Source organism: Nerophis ophidion, linkage group LG28 (assembly GCF_033978795.1).
Source record: "Nerophis ophidion isolate RoL-2023_Sa linkage group LG28, RoL_Noph_v1.0, whole genome shotgun sequence".
In the NCBI taxonomy this organism is placed as follows: Eukaryota; Metazoa; Chordata; class Actinopteri; order Syngnathiformes; family Syngnathidae; genus Nerophis; species Nerophis ophidion.
In genome coordinates, this window is record NC_084638.1 from 11067475 (window position 1) to 11086246 (window position 18772).

The 18772-nt window shown below is 35.2% G+C and overlaps 1 protein-coding gene across 1 annotated transcript in view; it reads right to left on the reverse strand.

The window, feature by feature from the left end:
* Positions 1 to 925: 925 nt before the first annotated feature.
* mmp14b (matrix metallopeptidase 14b (membrane-inserted)) overlaps positions 926 to 18772 on the reverse strand; it is a 62676-nt gene continuing 44829 nt past the window's right edge. The window contains exons 6-10 of the mRNA XM_061890555.1: positions 16171 to 16328; positions 15952 to 16090; positions 15746 to 15896; positions 12534 to 12649; positions 926 to 5182 (exon numbers count right to left, since the gene is read on the reverse strand). Coding sequence (XP_061746539.1) covers positions 4698 to 5182; positions 12534 to 12649; positions 15746 to 15896; positions 15952 to 16090; positions 16171 to 16328 — 1049 coding nt within the window. The 3' untranslated portion in view covers positions 926 to 4697. The remainder of the gene's footprint in view (positions 5183 to 12533; positions 12650 to 15745; positions 15897 to 15951; positions 16091 to 16170; positions 16329 to 18772) is intronic.

The following is an 18772-nucleotide window of genomic DNA, read 5'->3' on the forward strand; positions in this document are numbered from 1 at the left end:
TTCTTCACTGTTGTCTTCCACATTATTTAACGTGGTCCTCTACCTCATTTAATGTGGTCTTCCAAGTCATTTATTGTGGCTTGCTGATGTCATTAAGTATGGTCTTCTACATCATTTAAGTGGCCTGCTTCGTCCTTCTATGTGGTCTCCCACATCATTTATAGTGGCCTTCCAAGTCATTTAATGTGGCCTGCCACGTCCTCCAATGTGGTCCTCCACATCATTTATATTGGCCTGCCACGTTCTTCAATGTTGTCTTCCACATCATTTAATGTGGTCCTCTACCTCATTTAATGTGGTCTTCCAAGTCATTTATTGTGGCTTGCTGATGTCATTAAGTATGGTCTTCTACATCATTTAAAGTGGCCTGCCTCGTCCTTCAATGTGGTCCCCCACATCATTTATCGTGGTCTTCCAAGTTATTTATTGTGGCCTGCCACGTTCTTCAATGTTGTCTTCCACATCATTTAATGTGGTCCTCTACCTCATTTAATGTGGTCTTCCAAGTCATTTATTGTGGCTTGCTGATGTCATTAAGTATGGTCTTCTACATCATTTAAGTGGCCTGCCTCGTCCTTCAAAGTGGTTCCCCACATCATTTATCGTGGTCTTCCAAGTCATTTAAAGTGGCCTGCTGTGTCATTGACCATGGTCTTTTACATAATTTCTGTGGCCTGCCTCGTCCCTCGATGTTGTCTTCCACGTCATTTATTGTGGTCTTCCATGTCCTTTAATGTGGCCTGTTATGTCATTAATCATGGTCTTCTACATAATTTATTTGGCCTGTCACATACCTCAATGTGGTCCTCCACATCATTTAACATGGTCTGCCACAACATTCAGTTGACCAGCCACATCATTCAAAGTGGCCCCTCATGAAAATGAATGGCCAGTACGCGCGTGAAGAGAACTCAAACAACAACCATACTTTCCAAATGTCTTTTATTTTGAAGGCAGTTTCCAGAAACACCGCAAATAAGAACAGAGGCACAATGGAGGATCCTTGTTATCATTATTACAATCATCACTAGTATCGTCATCGCTGCTGTGAGGAACCCTGATTGGTCGAGTTAGCACCGTAGCGTCCAAAAATAAAAATTTTTTTAAAAATTGCAAAAAAAATTACAAAAAATGGTACGATGACAAAAAATCATGTTTCAGATCACTGATTTATTTTTCAAGCAGTCAAGAACACAAATAATTCACTATTCCCACATATAAAATTAGGCCACTTTCAAAAGCGAATGTCGCTGTCCAGCAGGACGTTTTAATGACACAAAAACAACACAATGTGACACACAATAACAACAAGAGTCATAATGATAATAATGACAACATCATCGCTGATATAAAAAACAACAACACAGTTTATGATGTTTCTTGCCCTTTTTTTTTTTTTTACGCTTCACACTGGCTCGTTCTACTGGGAGGTTAAAAAAACACAAGTGTGTGTGTGTGTGTGTGTGTGTGTGTGTGTGTGTGTGTGTTGTATTTCTACCCTTCTTGAGACATCAAAAAGAAAAATTACCTTCCATAAGTTAGGACCGAAATCAAGGTCCCAATACGGAAAACCATTGCATCTAATAGAGAGTCTGTGAACATTGCTCCAAAGTTAGGAATTTTTTGTTGATTTAATGTGCATACAAAAGTAAACGTCCCATATGTGACCATAGGATGAACAAAAAACACTACTGAGGACCGGTGAACAAGTTAGGACATAAATCATGATCACAATACGGAAAGCCATTGCATTTAATAGAGGGCCGAATACTAGAGTCCGTGAACATTGCTCCAAAGTTAGGATTATTTGTTGATTTAATGTGCATACAAACGTAAACGTCACATATGTGACCATAGGATGAACAAAAAACACTACTGAGGACCGGTGAACAAGTTAGGACATAAATCATGATACAAATACGGAAAGCCATTGCATCTAATAGAGAGCCGAATACTAGAGTCCGTGAACATTGCTCCAAAGTCAGGATTTTTTGTTGGTTTGATGTGCAATACCATTGGATGAACAAATACACTACTGAGGACCGGTGAACAAGTGAGAACATATACCATGGTCCCAATACGGAAAACCATTGCATCTAATAGAGAGCCGAATACTAGAGTCCGTGAACATTGCTCCAAAGTTAGGATTATTTGTTGATTTAATGTGCATAGAAAAGTAAACGTCCCATATGTGACCATAGAATGAACAAATACACTGCGGTACTAAGACTATAGTGACCATTAACAGTTAGCTTCTACAGCTGGGTCAACATATGAAACAACAAGTGTGTGTAAGAAATTGAAATGCGACCCCTTTGGCCAAAATATATATACAAAATAAAAATGTATATAGAGACCTTCTGTAATAACTTGAAGTAAATTATGACGATTAAAAAACAATTACAAACTAAAAATTTAAAATATATATTTTTTTATACTAAAAACTGTTTTTTTCTCACAATGTATCGACTTTCTTCTTATAAAATTGGGGACAATTTTTCATATTCTTTCTGTTTCTGTAACATGGCAATTATAAATTTTTTTAAAATGTAAAAGTATTACTTTGCAAAATGGTGATAGTCATATGAAATTCAGACTTTTATCACAATATTGCCAATTTTTTTGGTTGTTCTTGAAAAACAGTGACATTTTTTTGAGTAAAATTATGACTAATAATTTTGCTAAGTAAAATTATGATTATTGTTATAATATTACCAAAATCTTTTTTTACAACAAAGTTTTGTTGTACTTGTGCAATGACGATAAAGTCCTATGCTAAAACTTTCAAGTTATCTTATAAAAATTGTGACTTTTGTCGAGCAAAATGACGACCCTTTTCATAAAATTGCCAAAATGTTGAGCTTTTCTTGTAAAACAGCGACTGTTATTGAGTACAATTCAAACTTTTGTTGTAATATTGCAAAAATGTTCAGTTTTTCTTGTAAAGTTTGACTTGCGTCGAGTAAAATGACGACTTCTAATAAAATACTGCCAAAATTGTAAGTTTTTCTTGTGAAATTCCAACTCATTTTTCACAACAAGCTTTTTTTTTTATATTTGCATAGTTTGTATATATTATTAATGTTGTAAATACTAATCTTTATATATCTAGAAAGGGTGGTCCTCAGGAGGTAGGCAATTTTCTCAGGTCCCAAGAAGGTATGAACTACATAAATGTGTGTAAGTGTGTGAGCAATTTTCTCAGGTCCCAAGAAGGTATGAACTACATAAATGTGTGTAAGTGTGTGAGCAATATTCTCAGGTCCCAAGAAGGTTTGAACTACATAAATGTGTGTAAGTGTGTGAGCAATTTTCTCAGGTCCCAAGAAGGTATGAACTACATAATTGTGTGTGAGCAATTTTCTCAGGCCCCAAGAAGCTATGAACTACATAAATGTGTGTGAGCAATTTTCTCAGGTCCCAAGAAGGTATGAACTACATAAATGTGTGTAAGTGCGCGAGCAATGTTCTCAGGTCCCAAGAAGGTATGAACTACATAATTGTTTGTAAGTGTGTGAGCAATTTTCTCAGGTCCCAAGAAGGTATGAACTACATAAATGTGTGTAAGTGTGTGAGCAATTTTCTCAGGTCCCAAGAAGGTATGAACTACATAAATGTGTGTAAGTGCGCAAGCAATTTTCTCAGGTCCCAAGAAGGTGTGAAATACTTAATTGTGTGTAAGTGTGTGAGCAATTTTCTCAGGTCGCAAGAAGGTATGAACTACATAAATGTGTGTAAGTGCATGAGCAATTTTCTCAGGTCCCAAGAAGGTATGAACTACATAAATGTGTGTAAGTGCGTGAGCAATTTTCTCAGGTCCCAAGAAGGTATGAACTACATAAATGTGTGTAAGTGTGTGAGCAATTTTCTCAGGTCCCAAGAAGGTATGAACTACATAAATGTGTGTAAGTGCGTGAGCAATTTTCTCAGGTCCCAAGAAGGTATGAACTACATAAATGTGTGTAAGTGCGTGAGCAATTTTCTCAGGTCCCAAGAAGGTATGAACTACATAATTGTGTGTAAGTGTGTGAGCAATTTTCTCAGGTCCCAAGAAGGTATGAACTGCATAAATGTGTGTAAGTGCGTGAGCAATTTTCTCAGGTCCCAAGAAGGTATGAACTACATAATTGTGTGTAAGTGTGTGAGCAATTTTCTCAGGTCCCAAGAAGGTATGAACTACATAATTGTGTGTAAGTGTGTGAGCAATTTTCTCAGGTCCCAAGAAGGTATGAACTACATAATTGTGTGTAAGTGTGTGAGCAATTTTCTCAGGTCCCAAGAAGGTATGAACTACATAATTGTGTGTAAGTGTGTGAGCAATTTTCTCAGGTCCCAAGAAGGTATGAACTACATAATTGTGTGTAAGTGTGTGAGCAATTTTCTCAGGTCCCAAGAAGGTATGAAATATATAAATGTGTGTGAGTGCGTGTTTGTGTGTGTGTGTGTGTGTGTGTGTGTGTGTGTGTGTGTGTGTGTGTGTGTGTGTGTGTGTGTGTGTGTGTGTGTGTGCAAACAAAGTGTGAGCTGGACAGAGAACCAATGGTGGAAGTGGTCGAGTGACAGAGCAAAAAAGAAACTTGCAGTGGTTTCACTTTCCCTCACATTTGCAAGAACGCCATCTTCCACTTGCTTCTCCTTCAGTCCCCGTCCTTCCTTCCTTCCTTCCTTCCTTCTTTCCTTCCTCGCGTCCGTCCGTCCTACACTTTGTCCAGCAGAGAGCGTTGGCAGTAGAGGAGTCGACGCGGAGTGCCGTAGCGCCGCAGGAAGAGCAGGGCCCCCAGCGTGGCGACCACGCACACCAGCAGGAACAAGGGCAGGACCACCGCCGCCGCCCCCGCGCCGCTTCCCGAGCGCCCTTCCTCGTCCACTTCGATGATGATGACCTCAGTGTCCCCCTCATCCTCCGGCTCCACCTTCGTCTCCGTTTCTCTCTCGCGCTCCCGGTCGGTCTCGCGCTCCCGGTCGGTCTCCCGGTCCCTGGTTCTGTCCTTGTCTTCGTCGTTGTGGTCCTTCTCCTTGTCCGTGTCGTGGCCGCCGCCGCCCCTGCCCCCGTCCGTCTTGGAGTCCTCGTTGGGACATCCCATCCAGTCCCGCAGCGCCGACTTGGGGTATCCGGGCTCCACGCGCATCATCTGGTTGTTGAACTTCCAGTATTTGTTGGCCTTGTAGAAGTAGGTGTAGGCTGCGGACAAAAGAAGGACGTCTTTCAGATACAAATATACAGAAAAACAAAAATTTACATCAAAATTCGGACGACATTGTGATATTTTTCATTTTCAAAACCAATACGACATATATTTTGTGACCATTAAAGGTCCTGGGGACCCAAATGGGTCTCAGTCATTAAAGTGTTAAAATTAAGTCATATATATTTATACTTTTCAAACTGAAATATCTTCAGATTTATCTGTTTCCATTAAGTATAATTTGTTTTTGTTTTTCTCTATTTCAAAATCAATACAACATATTTTGTGACCATTAAAGGTCCCGGGTACCCAAAAGGGTCTCAGTCATTAAAGTGTTAAAAAATAAGACATATTTATTTAATTTTACTTCCACACTTAAATATCTTTAGATTTATCTGTTGCAATTAAGTATTTTTATTTATTTTTCATTTTCAAACCAATACAACATATCTTGTGACCATTAAAGGTCCCAGGGACCCAAAAGGGTCTCAGTCTTTAAAGTGTTAAAAATAAGACATATTTATTTATTTTTACTTTCACACTTAAATATATTTAGATTTATCCGTTGCCATTAAGTATTTTTTTTAATTGTTTTAATGTTTTCATTTTCAAACCAATACAACCTATTTTGTGACCATTAAAGGTCCCGGGGACCCAAAAGGGTCTCAGTCATTAAAGTGTTAAAAATAAGACATATTTGTTTAATTTTACTTTCACACTTTAATATCTTTAGATTTATCCGTTGCAATTAAGTATTTTTATTTATTTATTTATTTTTCATTTTCAAACCAATACAACATATCTTGTGACCATTAAAGGTCCCGGGGACCCAAAAGGGTCTCAGTCTTTAAAGTGTTAAAAATAAGACATATTTATTTATTTTTACTTTCACACTTAAATATATTTAGATTTATCCGTTGCCATTAAGTATTTTTTTAATTGTTTTAATGTTTTCATTTTCAAACCAATGCAACCTATTTTGTGACCATTAAAGGTCCCGGGGACCCAAAAGGGTCTCAGTCATTAAAGTGTTAAAAATAAGACATTTATTTATTTTCAGATTTAGCTGTTGTGATTAAGTATTTTTTAATTTAATTTAATTTTTTTCATTTTAAAAACCAATACAACATATATTTTGTGACCATTAAAGGTCCCGGGGACCCAAAAGAGTCTCAGTCATTAAAGTGTTTAAATATCGTCAGATTTATCTGTTGCTGTTAAGTATTTACTTTTATTTATTTATTTTTTTCAAAACCTATACGACATATATTTTGTGACCATTAAAGGTCCTGGGGACCCAAATGTGTCTCGGTCATTAAAGTGTTAAAAATAGGTCATATTTATTTTTACTTTTCAAACTTAAGTATCTTCAGATCTATCTGTTGCCATTAAGTTTTTTATAATTTTTTATTACTTCTTATTTTCAAAATCAATACAACATATATTTTGTGACCATTAAAGGTCCTGAAGACCCAAAAGGGTCAGTCTTTAAAATGTTAAAAATAAGTCCTATATTTATTTTACTTTTCACACTTAAATATCTTCAGATTTATCTGTTGCCATTAAGTATTTTTTTTTAATTATTTTCAAAAATAATCTTCTTTAATTCTGGAAAAAACACCCCATATGCAATATTTCCCCCAAAATTAATTGGAGCGTTTAATGTGTAAATAATTCTTAACAACATTAATTTTGATTCATAATATATTAATTCATTTATTTTTAATGTTTTTGTCACGGCTAGTTACACCACGTGCCTTTATGTTGATTTGGTAGTGTTCTTTGGTGTTTTGTGTTTCCTGTCATGTGCTTTTATTTTGGCAGGCTTTTCCGGTTTTGTTGGTGTTTTCTCCTGGCTGCTTCATTTCCACTCATCTGTTTTCTGTTTGCAATCAAGACTATTTAAGTTGATCCTCTTCCATTCCTTCTTTGTTGGGACATTGTTATCCATTCTCTTTGTGGACTTTGTACTTTGTGGACACCATCTGCTCAACATTTCATGTAAGTGTTTTGAATTTTGTTTTGTTTTTGTCATAGCCTGTCCGGTCAGCGTTTCATGCCCTTTTTTTTTTATTTATTTTATTTTTTTTAAAGAGAAAATCTTATTTTATTTTGGGACGAAATACGCAATTTTTCCACTAAAACATTTTTCATAATTGAATATTTGATGTGAAATATTTGCGCCTTAAATAGGGAAATAATTCATAAATTGATTTGGATTTATTTACATTTTTTGAACAATGACCACTTAAAAAAATAAGAAAGTTATCGGGAATCCAATTGGGCCCCACTCGATAAAATAGGGTCACAATTACTTTATTTTATTTTCCCTTTTATTTCCTTTAAACACTTGAATATCTTCAGATTTATCCAATACCATTAAGTTTTTTTTATTTTATGCCCTTTTATTTTTTCCTAATTGTTATATTATGGGAAATACACAAACTATGCAATTTCTTTTCCCTAAACATTTTTCAAAATGCAATAATTAATGTGAACTAATTGGAGCCTTAAATAGGTCAATAATTCATAAAACATCAATTTTGATTTATTTAAATTTTTTGAACAATGACCGCTTAAAGAAATAAAATAAAAATAATGTTCTCGGAAATCCTATTGGCCCCCACTCGATAAAAATAAGTTACATTTCCTTTTGTTCTTTTTTTTTTTTTTTTTTTTTTTTACAATACTTTATTTTTTTTAGTATTTTTACTCATAGACTTAAATTCCATTAAGTTTAAATTTTTATTTTATTTTATGTCCGTTTTTTTTCCAAATAAAATGTAGTTTTATTAGGGAAATACACAAACCTTGTAATATTTTTTCCCTAAACATTTTTCAAAATGCAATAATTAATGTGAAATAATTGGAGCCTTAAATAGGTCAATAATTCATAAAATATTAATTTTGATTTATTAATTTTTTTTAACAATGACCGCTTAAAAAAAAAAAATAATAATAATGTTCTCTGAAATCCAATTGGCCCCCACTCAATATAAATAAGTCACATTTCCTTTTTTTTTTTTTTTTTACTTTTAACATTTAAATACCATTAAGTTTTTATTTTTTTAATTGTATGTCCCTTTTTCCCAAACAAAATTTTGTTTTCTTATGAGAAATACACAAACGTTGCAATATTTTTTCCCTAAACATTTTTCAAAATGCAATATTTAATGTAAAATAATTGGAGCCTGATATAGGTCAATTAATTTTGATTTATGAAAATGTTTTGAACAATGGCCGCTTAAAATAGTAAAATAAAAATAATGTTCTCGGAAATCCTATTAGCCTCCACTCAATAAAATAAGTCACATTTCCTTTTTTATTTTTGTTTAGTTTTTTTTTTACAAATTTTTATTTTAGTATTTTAAGTTTCAATACTTAAATACCATTAATTTTTATTTTTTTTAAATGTTATGTCCTTTTTTCCAAATAAAATGTTGTTTTATTAGGGAAATACACAAACCTAGCAATATTTTTCCCTAAACATTTTTCAAAATGCAATAATTGGCGCCTTAAATAGGTCAATAATTCATAAAACATTCATTTTGATTTATTTACATTTTTTGAACAATGACCGCTTAAAAAATAAGATAAAAATGTTTTCGGAAATCCAATTAGCCCCCACTCGATAAAAAATAGGTCACATTTCCTTTTTTCACAATTTTTTTTAAATTATTATTTTCACTCTAACACTTAAATACCATTAAGTTTTTATTATTTGATTTTATGTCCTTTTTTCCAAATAAAATCATGTTTTATTATGGGAAACACACACAAACTATGTAATATTTTTGTTTCTAAACATTTTTACAAATATATTTAATGTGAAATAATTGGCGCCTTAAATATGTCAATAATATATAAAACATGATTTTGATCCATTTAAAAAAATTTAACAATGAACGTTTAAAAAAATTTTTTTTTTTACTATTTTTACACTTAAAATATTTTCAGATATATTCGTTGTTATTCCCTTTTATTTTTTTAAGTTTTTATGCAGTTTTTTCCCCAAAATATTTTTTTAACAATGATAGTTAAAAGAAAATCAGACTCATTAAAAAGTGTTGAAAAATAAGTGACACTGTATCAAAATATATTAGTTTTACTTTTAACATTTAAACTTCAAAACTAAACTTCAACTTCTGATCTATCCGTTGATTATTTGTCCGTTTTTATTAGTTTTTGAGCAGTAAAAAAAATTGCTTGCGAGGCATTTTTTGTGTTATTTGTGTTAATATTGCAACATTTTTCGTGTTCTTAAAATTGTTCGCTCGTCAAATTCTAAAAGACTTGTGATGGTTTGCGTTTTTTCCTGACTTATAAACGTTATACACGTATAAACTAAAATGTTGGATACTCGTGGTAAACAATGCCAAAGAGATAATCTGAAGTTTTATGCATTTCAGCCTGGACTTGGATGCCTCTGGATGCTAGGTTTTTGCAGTCTGGCTACGTTGTGATGTCACAGCGAGGTGGATGTACTTATTTGGACGTTAAGTCAAGCAGGAGAGGAGGAGCCTTGCAAGGTAAGGTAAGATAAATCATTATTTTTTTACATCATCCTGGCATAAACATAAGTACAACAATTCTGCTAAAAGTAGCAAATGTGGCGGTGGACCTGATGTTGTGACCGGGTGAATCTATACAATGTTTACGAAGGTTATTTTTGACAACAACAATAATAAACGTGTTTAAGTTTATTTAATCCAACCCCTTTTCTCTGTCTATCACTGATAGTTTACTTCCTGTGTGCTACACCTATTATGATAGTTTACTTCCTGGGTGCTACACCTATTATGATAGTTTACTTCTGTGTGCTACACCTATTAAGATAGTTTGTTTACTTCCTGTGTGCGACACTTTTTATGATGGTTTGTTTACTTCCTGTGTGCGACACCTATGATTGTTTACTTCCTGTGTGCTACACTTATGATAGTTTGTTTACTTCCTGTGTGCTACACCTATTATGATAGTTTGTTTACTTCCTGTGTGCTACACCTATCTCGGTAGTTTACTTCCTGTGTGCTACACCTATATGATAGTTTGTTTACTTCCTGTGTGCTACACCTATCATGATGGTTTACTTCCTGTGTGCTAAACCTTTTTTAAGATAGTTTGTTTACTTCCTGTGTGCTATACCGATTATGATAGTTTGTCTCCTTCCTGTGTGCTACACCTATCTTGATAGTTTGCTTCCTGTGTGTTACACCTATCATGATAGTTTGTTTACTTCCTGTGTGCTACACTATTATGTTTGTTTACTTCCTGTGTGCTAAACCTTTTTTAAGATAGTTTGTTTACTTCCTGTGTGCTACACCGGTTATGATGGATTGTTTCCTTCCTGTGTGCTACGCCTATTATGATACTCTACTTCCTGTGTGCTACACCTATATGATAGTTTGTTCACTTCCTGTGTGCTACACCTATCATGATAGTTTACTTCCTGTGTACTAAACCTTTTTTAAGATAGTTTACTTCCTGTGTGCTACACCGATTATGATGGTTTGTTTACTTCCTGTGTGCTACACCTATTATGATACTTTACTTCCTGTGTGCTAAACCTATCATGATAGTTTTTATTCCTGTGTGCTTCTCCTATCATGATAGTTTATTTCTTATGTGCTACACCTATTAAGATAGTTTACTTCCTGTGTGCTACACCAATTATGATGGTTTGTTTACTTCCTGTGTGCGACACCAAAAATGATAGTTTGTTTACTTCCTGTGTGCTTCACCTATCATGATAGTTTGTTTACTCCCTGTATGTTGCACCTATCATGATAGTTTACTTCCTGTGAAGTTACACCTATCACAATAGTTTACTTCCTGTGTGTTACATTTTTGATAGTTAACTTCCTGTGTGCTAAACCTATTATGATAGTTGTTTACTTCCTGTGTGCTACACCTGTTATGATAGTTTTTTTACTTCCTGTGTGCTACACCTATCACAATAGTTTACTTCCTGTGTGTTACATTTATGATAGTTAACTTCCTGTGTGCTACACCTATTATGATAGTTGTTTACTTCCTGTGTGCTACACCAATTATGATGATTTGTTTACTTCCTGTGTGCTACATCTATGATAGTTTACTTCCTGTGTGCGACACCACTTATGATGATTTGTTTACTTCCTGTGTGCTACATCTATGATAGTTTACTTCCTGTGTGCGACACCTATTATGATAGTTTGTTTAATTCCTGTGTGATATACACCTATCATGATAGTTTGTTTACTTCCCGTCTGTTGCACCTATCATGATAGTTTACTTCCTGTGTGTTGCACCTATCATGATAGTTTACTTCCTGTGTGTTACATTTATGATAGTTAACTTCCTGTGTGCTACACCTATTATGATAGTTGTTTACTTCCTGTGTGCTACACCTATCATGATAGTTTGTTTACTTCCTGTCTGTTGCACCTATCATGATAGTTTACTTCCTGTGTGTTACACCTATCACAATAGTTTACTTCCTGTGTGTTACATTTATGATAGTTAACTTCCTGTGTGCTAAACCTATTATGATAGTTGTTTACTTCCTGTGTGCTAAACCTATCCTGATAGTTTACTTCCTGTGTGCGACACCTATTATGATAGTTTGTTTACTTCCTGTGTGCTACACCTATCATGATAGTTTGTTTACTCCCTGTCTGTTGCACCTATCATGATAGTTTACTTCCTGTGAAGTTACACCTATCACAATAGTTTACTTCCTGTGTGTTACATTTTTGATAGTTAACTTCCTGTGTGCTAAACGTATTATGATAGTTGTTTACTTCCTGTGTGCTACACCTATTATGATAGTTTTTTACTTCCTGTGTGCTACACCTATCACGATAGTTTACTTCTTGTGTGTTACATTTATGATAGTTAACTTCCTGTGTGCTACACCTATTATGATAGTTGTTTACTTCCTGTGTGCTACACCTATTATGATAGTTGTTTACTTCCTGTGTGCTACACCTATCATGATAGTTTACTTCCTGTGTGCTACACCTATCATGATAGTTTACTTCCTGTGTGCTAAACCTGTCATGATGGTTGTTTACTTCCTGTGTGCTACACCTATCATGATAGTTTACTTCCTGTGTGCTAAACCTATCATGATGGTTGTTTACTTCCTGTGTGCTACACCTATCATGATAGTTTACTTCCTGTGTGCTAAACCTATCATGATGGTTGTTTACTTCCCGTGTGCTACACCTATTTTTGGATTTGTTTTTACCATCAGTGAGTCCTGCTTAACCTCTTCTTACAAAGCATCACATCCGCGTTACTTCTTTGTCATCATTTCTTGACATGCGTCTGTATTCTTTGGCGTTTTGTAAACACGGCGGCACTTACCTTGATCTTTGCTCATGAAAGCTGACTTGATGTTGTCGGGGACTCCTTGCCAGACGTTCACCGGCCTCGGATAGCCATCGTCCACGCTACGCGTCGCTTCGTTGAAACGGTAATACCTGTCCAAATAGAAGACGTTACGATTCTGTGATTAGAAGACCAAAAGGCGGGCCCACATTACACCAGTTTTAAAATCTCTGCATTGGCTCCCCGTATGTTTCAGGATCAATTTTCAAGTTTTTCTTTTTTAAATGTTTTTAGGGTATTGGGCCTTCTTATCTTTTAAGATTTGATTTTATCTTACGAACTCTCGTGGACACTGAGATCCTGAAGGCACTCGTCTACTAATTTAAAAAAAAACTTTGTGTCAGCATCCTGGTGGCCATGGTCTGATGATAGTGGTTAGTCAACTGGCTCCTCTGTACTCAGGCATGTATTCATTTGTTCATATATGTGCTTATGCGTGTGCGTTATCATTGTATTGTTTTTTTTAAGTCTTTGCACTTTGAGTTACATTTCTTTTATGCATGAAAAGCGATTTATAAATCAAGTTTGAATGATTGATTGATTGATTGATTGATTGATTGATTGATTGATTAAAAAGTGGATTGGATAATATTTAAAGGTATTTCGTTACACAAAAACCATCTAAAGACCTATTTTTCAAAACAAAAAAAATAAGTGTTGTAGTGGGAAACATCACAATGTAATGAAAGATTAGTACAGGGGTCCCCAAACTACGGCCCGCTCTATGTTGGCCATTTCAGGGGGCCAATTTTAGACACAAAAATATGTCTGGGGGCCAGCATGTCTATTTTTAGGAACACTAGTACAAAACCTAACTGTCTGATTGAATGCCAAAAACGTTATGACAGACCGCCTTTAAAAATTGAATTAAAATTGTTTTATACTGAGTGAGACCCCCAGAATGTACATGAACATTGACAACATAAGAACGTCACCTACCCTCTCCATCCACATATTTTACAAAACACAACAAAAATGCCACAAATTAACGCGAAAGGAGAAAAAACAACACCTAAAATCTGATATATCTGACAAATTTGTTGTGAAAATCGTTTTCCGCGTCCGTCCCTGGACCCACTGGAAATAGTATGTGGAAACGCTCGCCACCCACACTGTATGGTACCTTATCTGAGCAGCTGTGATTTAAATGACCATAGTAACGGATTAGGTGACCACAGTAACGGATTAGATGACCATAGTAACGGATTAGGTGACCATAGTAACGGATTAGATGACCACAGTAACGGATTAGATGGCCATCGTAACGGATTAGATGGCCATAGTAACGAATTACATGACGATAGTAACGAATTAGATGACCACAGTAACATATTAGATGACCATAGTAACGGATTAAAATACTATGGTAACAGATTAGACGACCATAGTAACACATTTGAATACTATAGTGACATATTACCATAGTAACAGATTAGATGAGCATAGTAATGGATTAGATGACTATTGTAACTAATTAGAAGACCATAGTAACCAATTAGAATACTATAGTAACATAGTATATTACCATAGTAACAGATTAGATGACCATAGTAATGGATTACCATAGTAACAGATTAGATGACCATAGTAATGGATTACCATAGTAACAGATTAGATGACCACAGTAACGGATTAGATTACCATAGTAACGGATTAGATAACCATAGTAACTAATTAGATGACCATAGTAACCAATTAGATGACCATAGTAACTAGTATATTACCATAGTAACTAATTAGATGACCATAGTAACTAATTAGATGACCATAATAACTAATTAAATGACCATAGTAACCAATTTAGATGCCCATAGTAACTAATAAAATGACCATAGTAACTAATTAGATGACCATAGTAACCAATTAGATGACCATAGTAACTAATTAGATGACCATAGTAACTAATTAGATGACCATAGTAACTAATTGGATGACCATAGTAACTAATAAATGTCCATAGTAACTAATTAGATGACCATGGTAACCAATTAGATGGCCATAGTAACTAATTAGATGACCATAGTAACTCATTAGATGACCATAGTAACTAATTAGATGACCATAGTAACTAATTAGATGACCATAGTAACTAATTAGATGACCATAGTAACCAATTAGATGACCATAGTAACTAATTAGATGACCATAGTAACTAATTAGATGACCATAGTAACTAATTAGATGACCATAGTAACTAATTAGATGACCATAGTAACTAATTAGATGACCATAGTAACTAATTAGATGACCATAGTAACCAATTAGATGACCATAGTAACTAGTATATTACCATAGTAACTAATTAGATGACCATAGTAACTAATTAGATGACCATAATAACTAATTAAATGACCATAGTAACCAATTTAGATGCCCATAGTAACTAATAAAATGACCATAGTAACTAATTAGATGACCATAGTAACCAATTAGATGACCATAGTAACTAATTAGATGACCATAGTAACTAATTAGATGACCATAGTAACTAATTGGATGACCATAGTAACTAATAAATGTCCATAGTAACTAATTAGATGACCATGGTAACCAATTAGATGGCCATAGTAACTAATTAGATGACCATAGTAACTCATTAGATGACCATAGTAACTAATTAGATGACCATAGTAACTAATTAGATGACCATAGTAACTAATTAGATGACCATAGTAACTAATTAGATGACCATAGTAACCAATTAGATGACCATAGTAACTAATTAGATGACCATAGTAACTAATTAGATGACCATAGTAACTAATTAGATGACCATAGTAACTGGTATATCATACAAAAGCGCAGATGCCAACCATTGAAATACTTTGTATAGTTCAAGACTTATGGTAATAAAAACAAAACTGCACATCATAATGTCAGCTACACTTTCCATCTTAAAAATCTGAAATAATTATTTAGGAATGTCCGGCGGGCCGGATTGAAAAATTGAACGGGCCGCATGTGGCTGCCGGGCCTTAATTTGCCCAGGTCTGGTAAAACTTGTAGCCATAAAGATAGATCCACAGTCAGAACCGGCAGTAGTTTACATTTTAGCACTGCGGAGTTTATATCCCAGCAGGAAGTCAGTCTGCACTTCAAAGTTCCAACCTTACATGGTCAAAGACCGCAACATCTTACACAAACACACACACAGGTTTTAGTCATCAGAGCCGAGAAAGAGGACTAACTTGCTCCCTCGGAAGAAGAAGGTCTGTCCGGTGGGCGTGTAGTAAAGTGCGGCGTCGATACGATCTTTGGGCAGACCGCTCCCCATTTCCCTGAGACTCTTGGGGTAACCATGGTCCAGAAGCGACTCCGTGAACACCCAGTACCTGTCACCTGGGATAGAGTCTTTGAGTGCACGTTCCAACAAGACGGCCACCAAAAACCGAACCTTTAAAGAAGGCAAAAGTGCCGTCCTCCCTCTCGAAAGCCGAGTTGATGTGAGAAGGCAGCCCCCTCCAGAAGTGGCCCATGGGCAGGGGGTATCCTTCCATCACTTGGTTGTTGCGGACCCGCCAGAACCACTTGTCCTGAGCAGGAAAAACCCACATTTTTAAATCGTAACCCAAAACTCCACAAAGAAACCTTGGCCAAAGTTGGCCTGCTTTACCTTGAACACAAACATTTCTCCTCGGAGGATGGCGATGGTGTCAAAGTGTCCCTCGCAGATGTTGGGACCGAAACGAGGTTTGTCCACTGGGTAGCCCGGAGTTGTTTCTGTGGGGGTGTGTGGTGTCGCGAAAGGAGGCTGTGGTCCTGATCCGGAACCTGAAATTTTAGAAAAAAACAAACCCAGTCCTGTCAAGTAAAGTTCCCAGCAGCCGCAAGACGTTCAAAAAACGTTGAAAACGTGTAGAATTAGGTCCTGACGTTGAAAAACTCGAACATAACGTTGAAACAAAATTCTTTTTGACGACGTTTAATCAATGGTGGGTTCTGACGTTGATTTGACCGTCGAATTTTGGTCATTTCCCAACACAAGTACAATGTTGAAACATGCTTTTTGACAACGATTATTCAATGTCGGGTTCTGACGTTGATTTGACCGTTGAATTGTGGTCATTTCCCAACCAATATTCTACAACACGAATTCAACGTTGAAACAACGTGCTTTTTGACCACGTTTAATCAATGTCGGGTTCTGACGTTGATTTGACCATCGAATTTTGGTCATTTCCCAACACAAATACAACGTTGAAACATGCTTTTTGACGATTATTATTCAACGTCGGGTTCTGACGTTGATTTGACCGTCGAATTTTGGTCATTTTCCAACCAATATTCTACAACACGAATTCAACGTTGAAACAACATGCTTTTTGACGACGTTTAATCAATGTCGGGTTCTGACGTTGATTTGACCATCGAATTTTGGTCATTTCCCAACCAATATTTTACAACACAAATATAACGTTGAAAAAACATGCTTTTTGACAACGTTTAATCAATGTCAGGTTGTGACGTTGATTTGACCATCGAATTTTGGGCATTTATTTCTCAACCAACAACTCTACAACACAAAACGTTGAAACATGCTTTTTGCTGACGTTTATTCTATGTCAGACTGTGACGTTGATTTAACCATTGAATTTTGGTCATTTCCCAACCAATAATCTACAATACAAGTACAACGTTGAAACAATGTCAGGTTCTGACATTGATTTGATTATTGAAATTTGGTCATTTCTCCACCAAATACAACGTTTAAACATAATTTTTGATGACGTTTAATCAATGTCGGGTTCTGACATTGATTTGACCATTGAATTGTGGTCATTTTACAACCAAAACTCTACAACACAAATACAACGTTGAAACAACATGCTTTTTGACGTCTTTTAATCAATGTTGAGTTCTGACGTTGATTTGACCATTGAATTTTGGTCATTTCCCAACCAATAATCTACAACACAAGTACAACGTTAGAACAATGTCAGGTTTTGACGTTGTTATGATCATTGAAATTTGGTCATTTCTCAACCTAATACAACGTTGAAACAACATGCTTTTTGATGACGTTTAATCAATGTTGGGTTCTGACGTTGATTTGACCATTGAATTGTGGTCATTTTACAACCAATAATCAACAACACAAATACAACGTTGAAACAATGTGCTTTTTGACGTCGTTTAATCAATGTTGAGTTCTGACGTGGATTTGACCATTGAATTTTGGTCATTTCCCAACCAATAATCTACAACACAAGTACAACGTTGAAACAATGTCAGGTTCTGATGTTGATTTGATTATTGAAATTTGGTCATTTCTCCACCAAATACAACGTTTAAACATAATTTTTGATGACGTTTAATCAATGTCGGGTTCTGACATTGATTTTACCATTGAATTTTGGTAATTTCCCAACCAAAACTCTACAACACAAATACAACGTTGAAACAACATGCTTTTTGACGTCTTTTAATCAATGTTGAGTTCTGACGTTGATTTGAGCATTGAATTTTGGTCATTTCTCAACCAATATTCTACAATACCAGTACAACGTTGAAACAATGTCAGGTTCTGACGTTGATTTGATCATTGAAATTTGGTCATTTCTCAACCAAATACGTTGAAACAACATACTTTTTGATGACGTTTAATCAACGTTGGGTTCTGACATTAATTTGACCATTGAATTGTGGTCATTTCACAACCAAAACTCTACAACACAAATACAACGTTGAAACAACATGCTTTTTGACGACGTTTAAGCAATGTAAGGTTCTGACGTTGATTTGACAATAGAAATGTTGTAATTTTCTAACATGACATAAATACAACGTACTTTTCGACGACGTTTATTCAATGTTGGGTTCTGACGTTGATTTGACCGTTGAATTTGGTTCATTTCCCAACATAAATATGTTGAAACAACATGCTCTTTGAAGTTTATTCAATGTCGCTTTGTGACGTTGATTTGACCGTTGAATTTTGGTCATTTTCTAACCAGTATTCAACAACTCAAACATAACGTTGAAACAACATAGTTTTTGACGACGTTTAAGCAATGTCAGGTTCTGACGTTGATTTGACCATTGAACAATGGTCATTTCCCCAACCAATTTTCAACAACACAAATACAACGTTCAAACAACATGCTTTTTGACAACATTTAATCAATGTTGGGTTCTGACGTTGATTTGATCATTGAAATTTGGTCATTTCTCAACCAAATACAACGTTGAAACAACATGCTTTTTGACGACGTTTA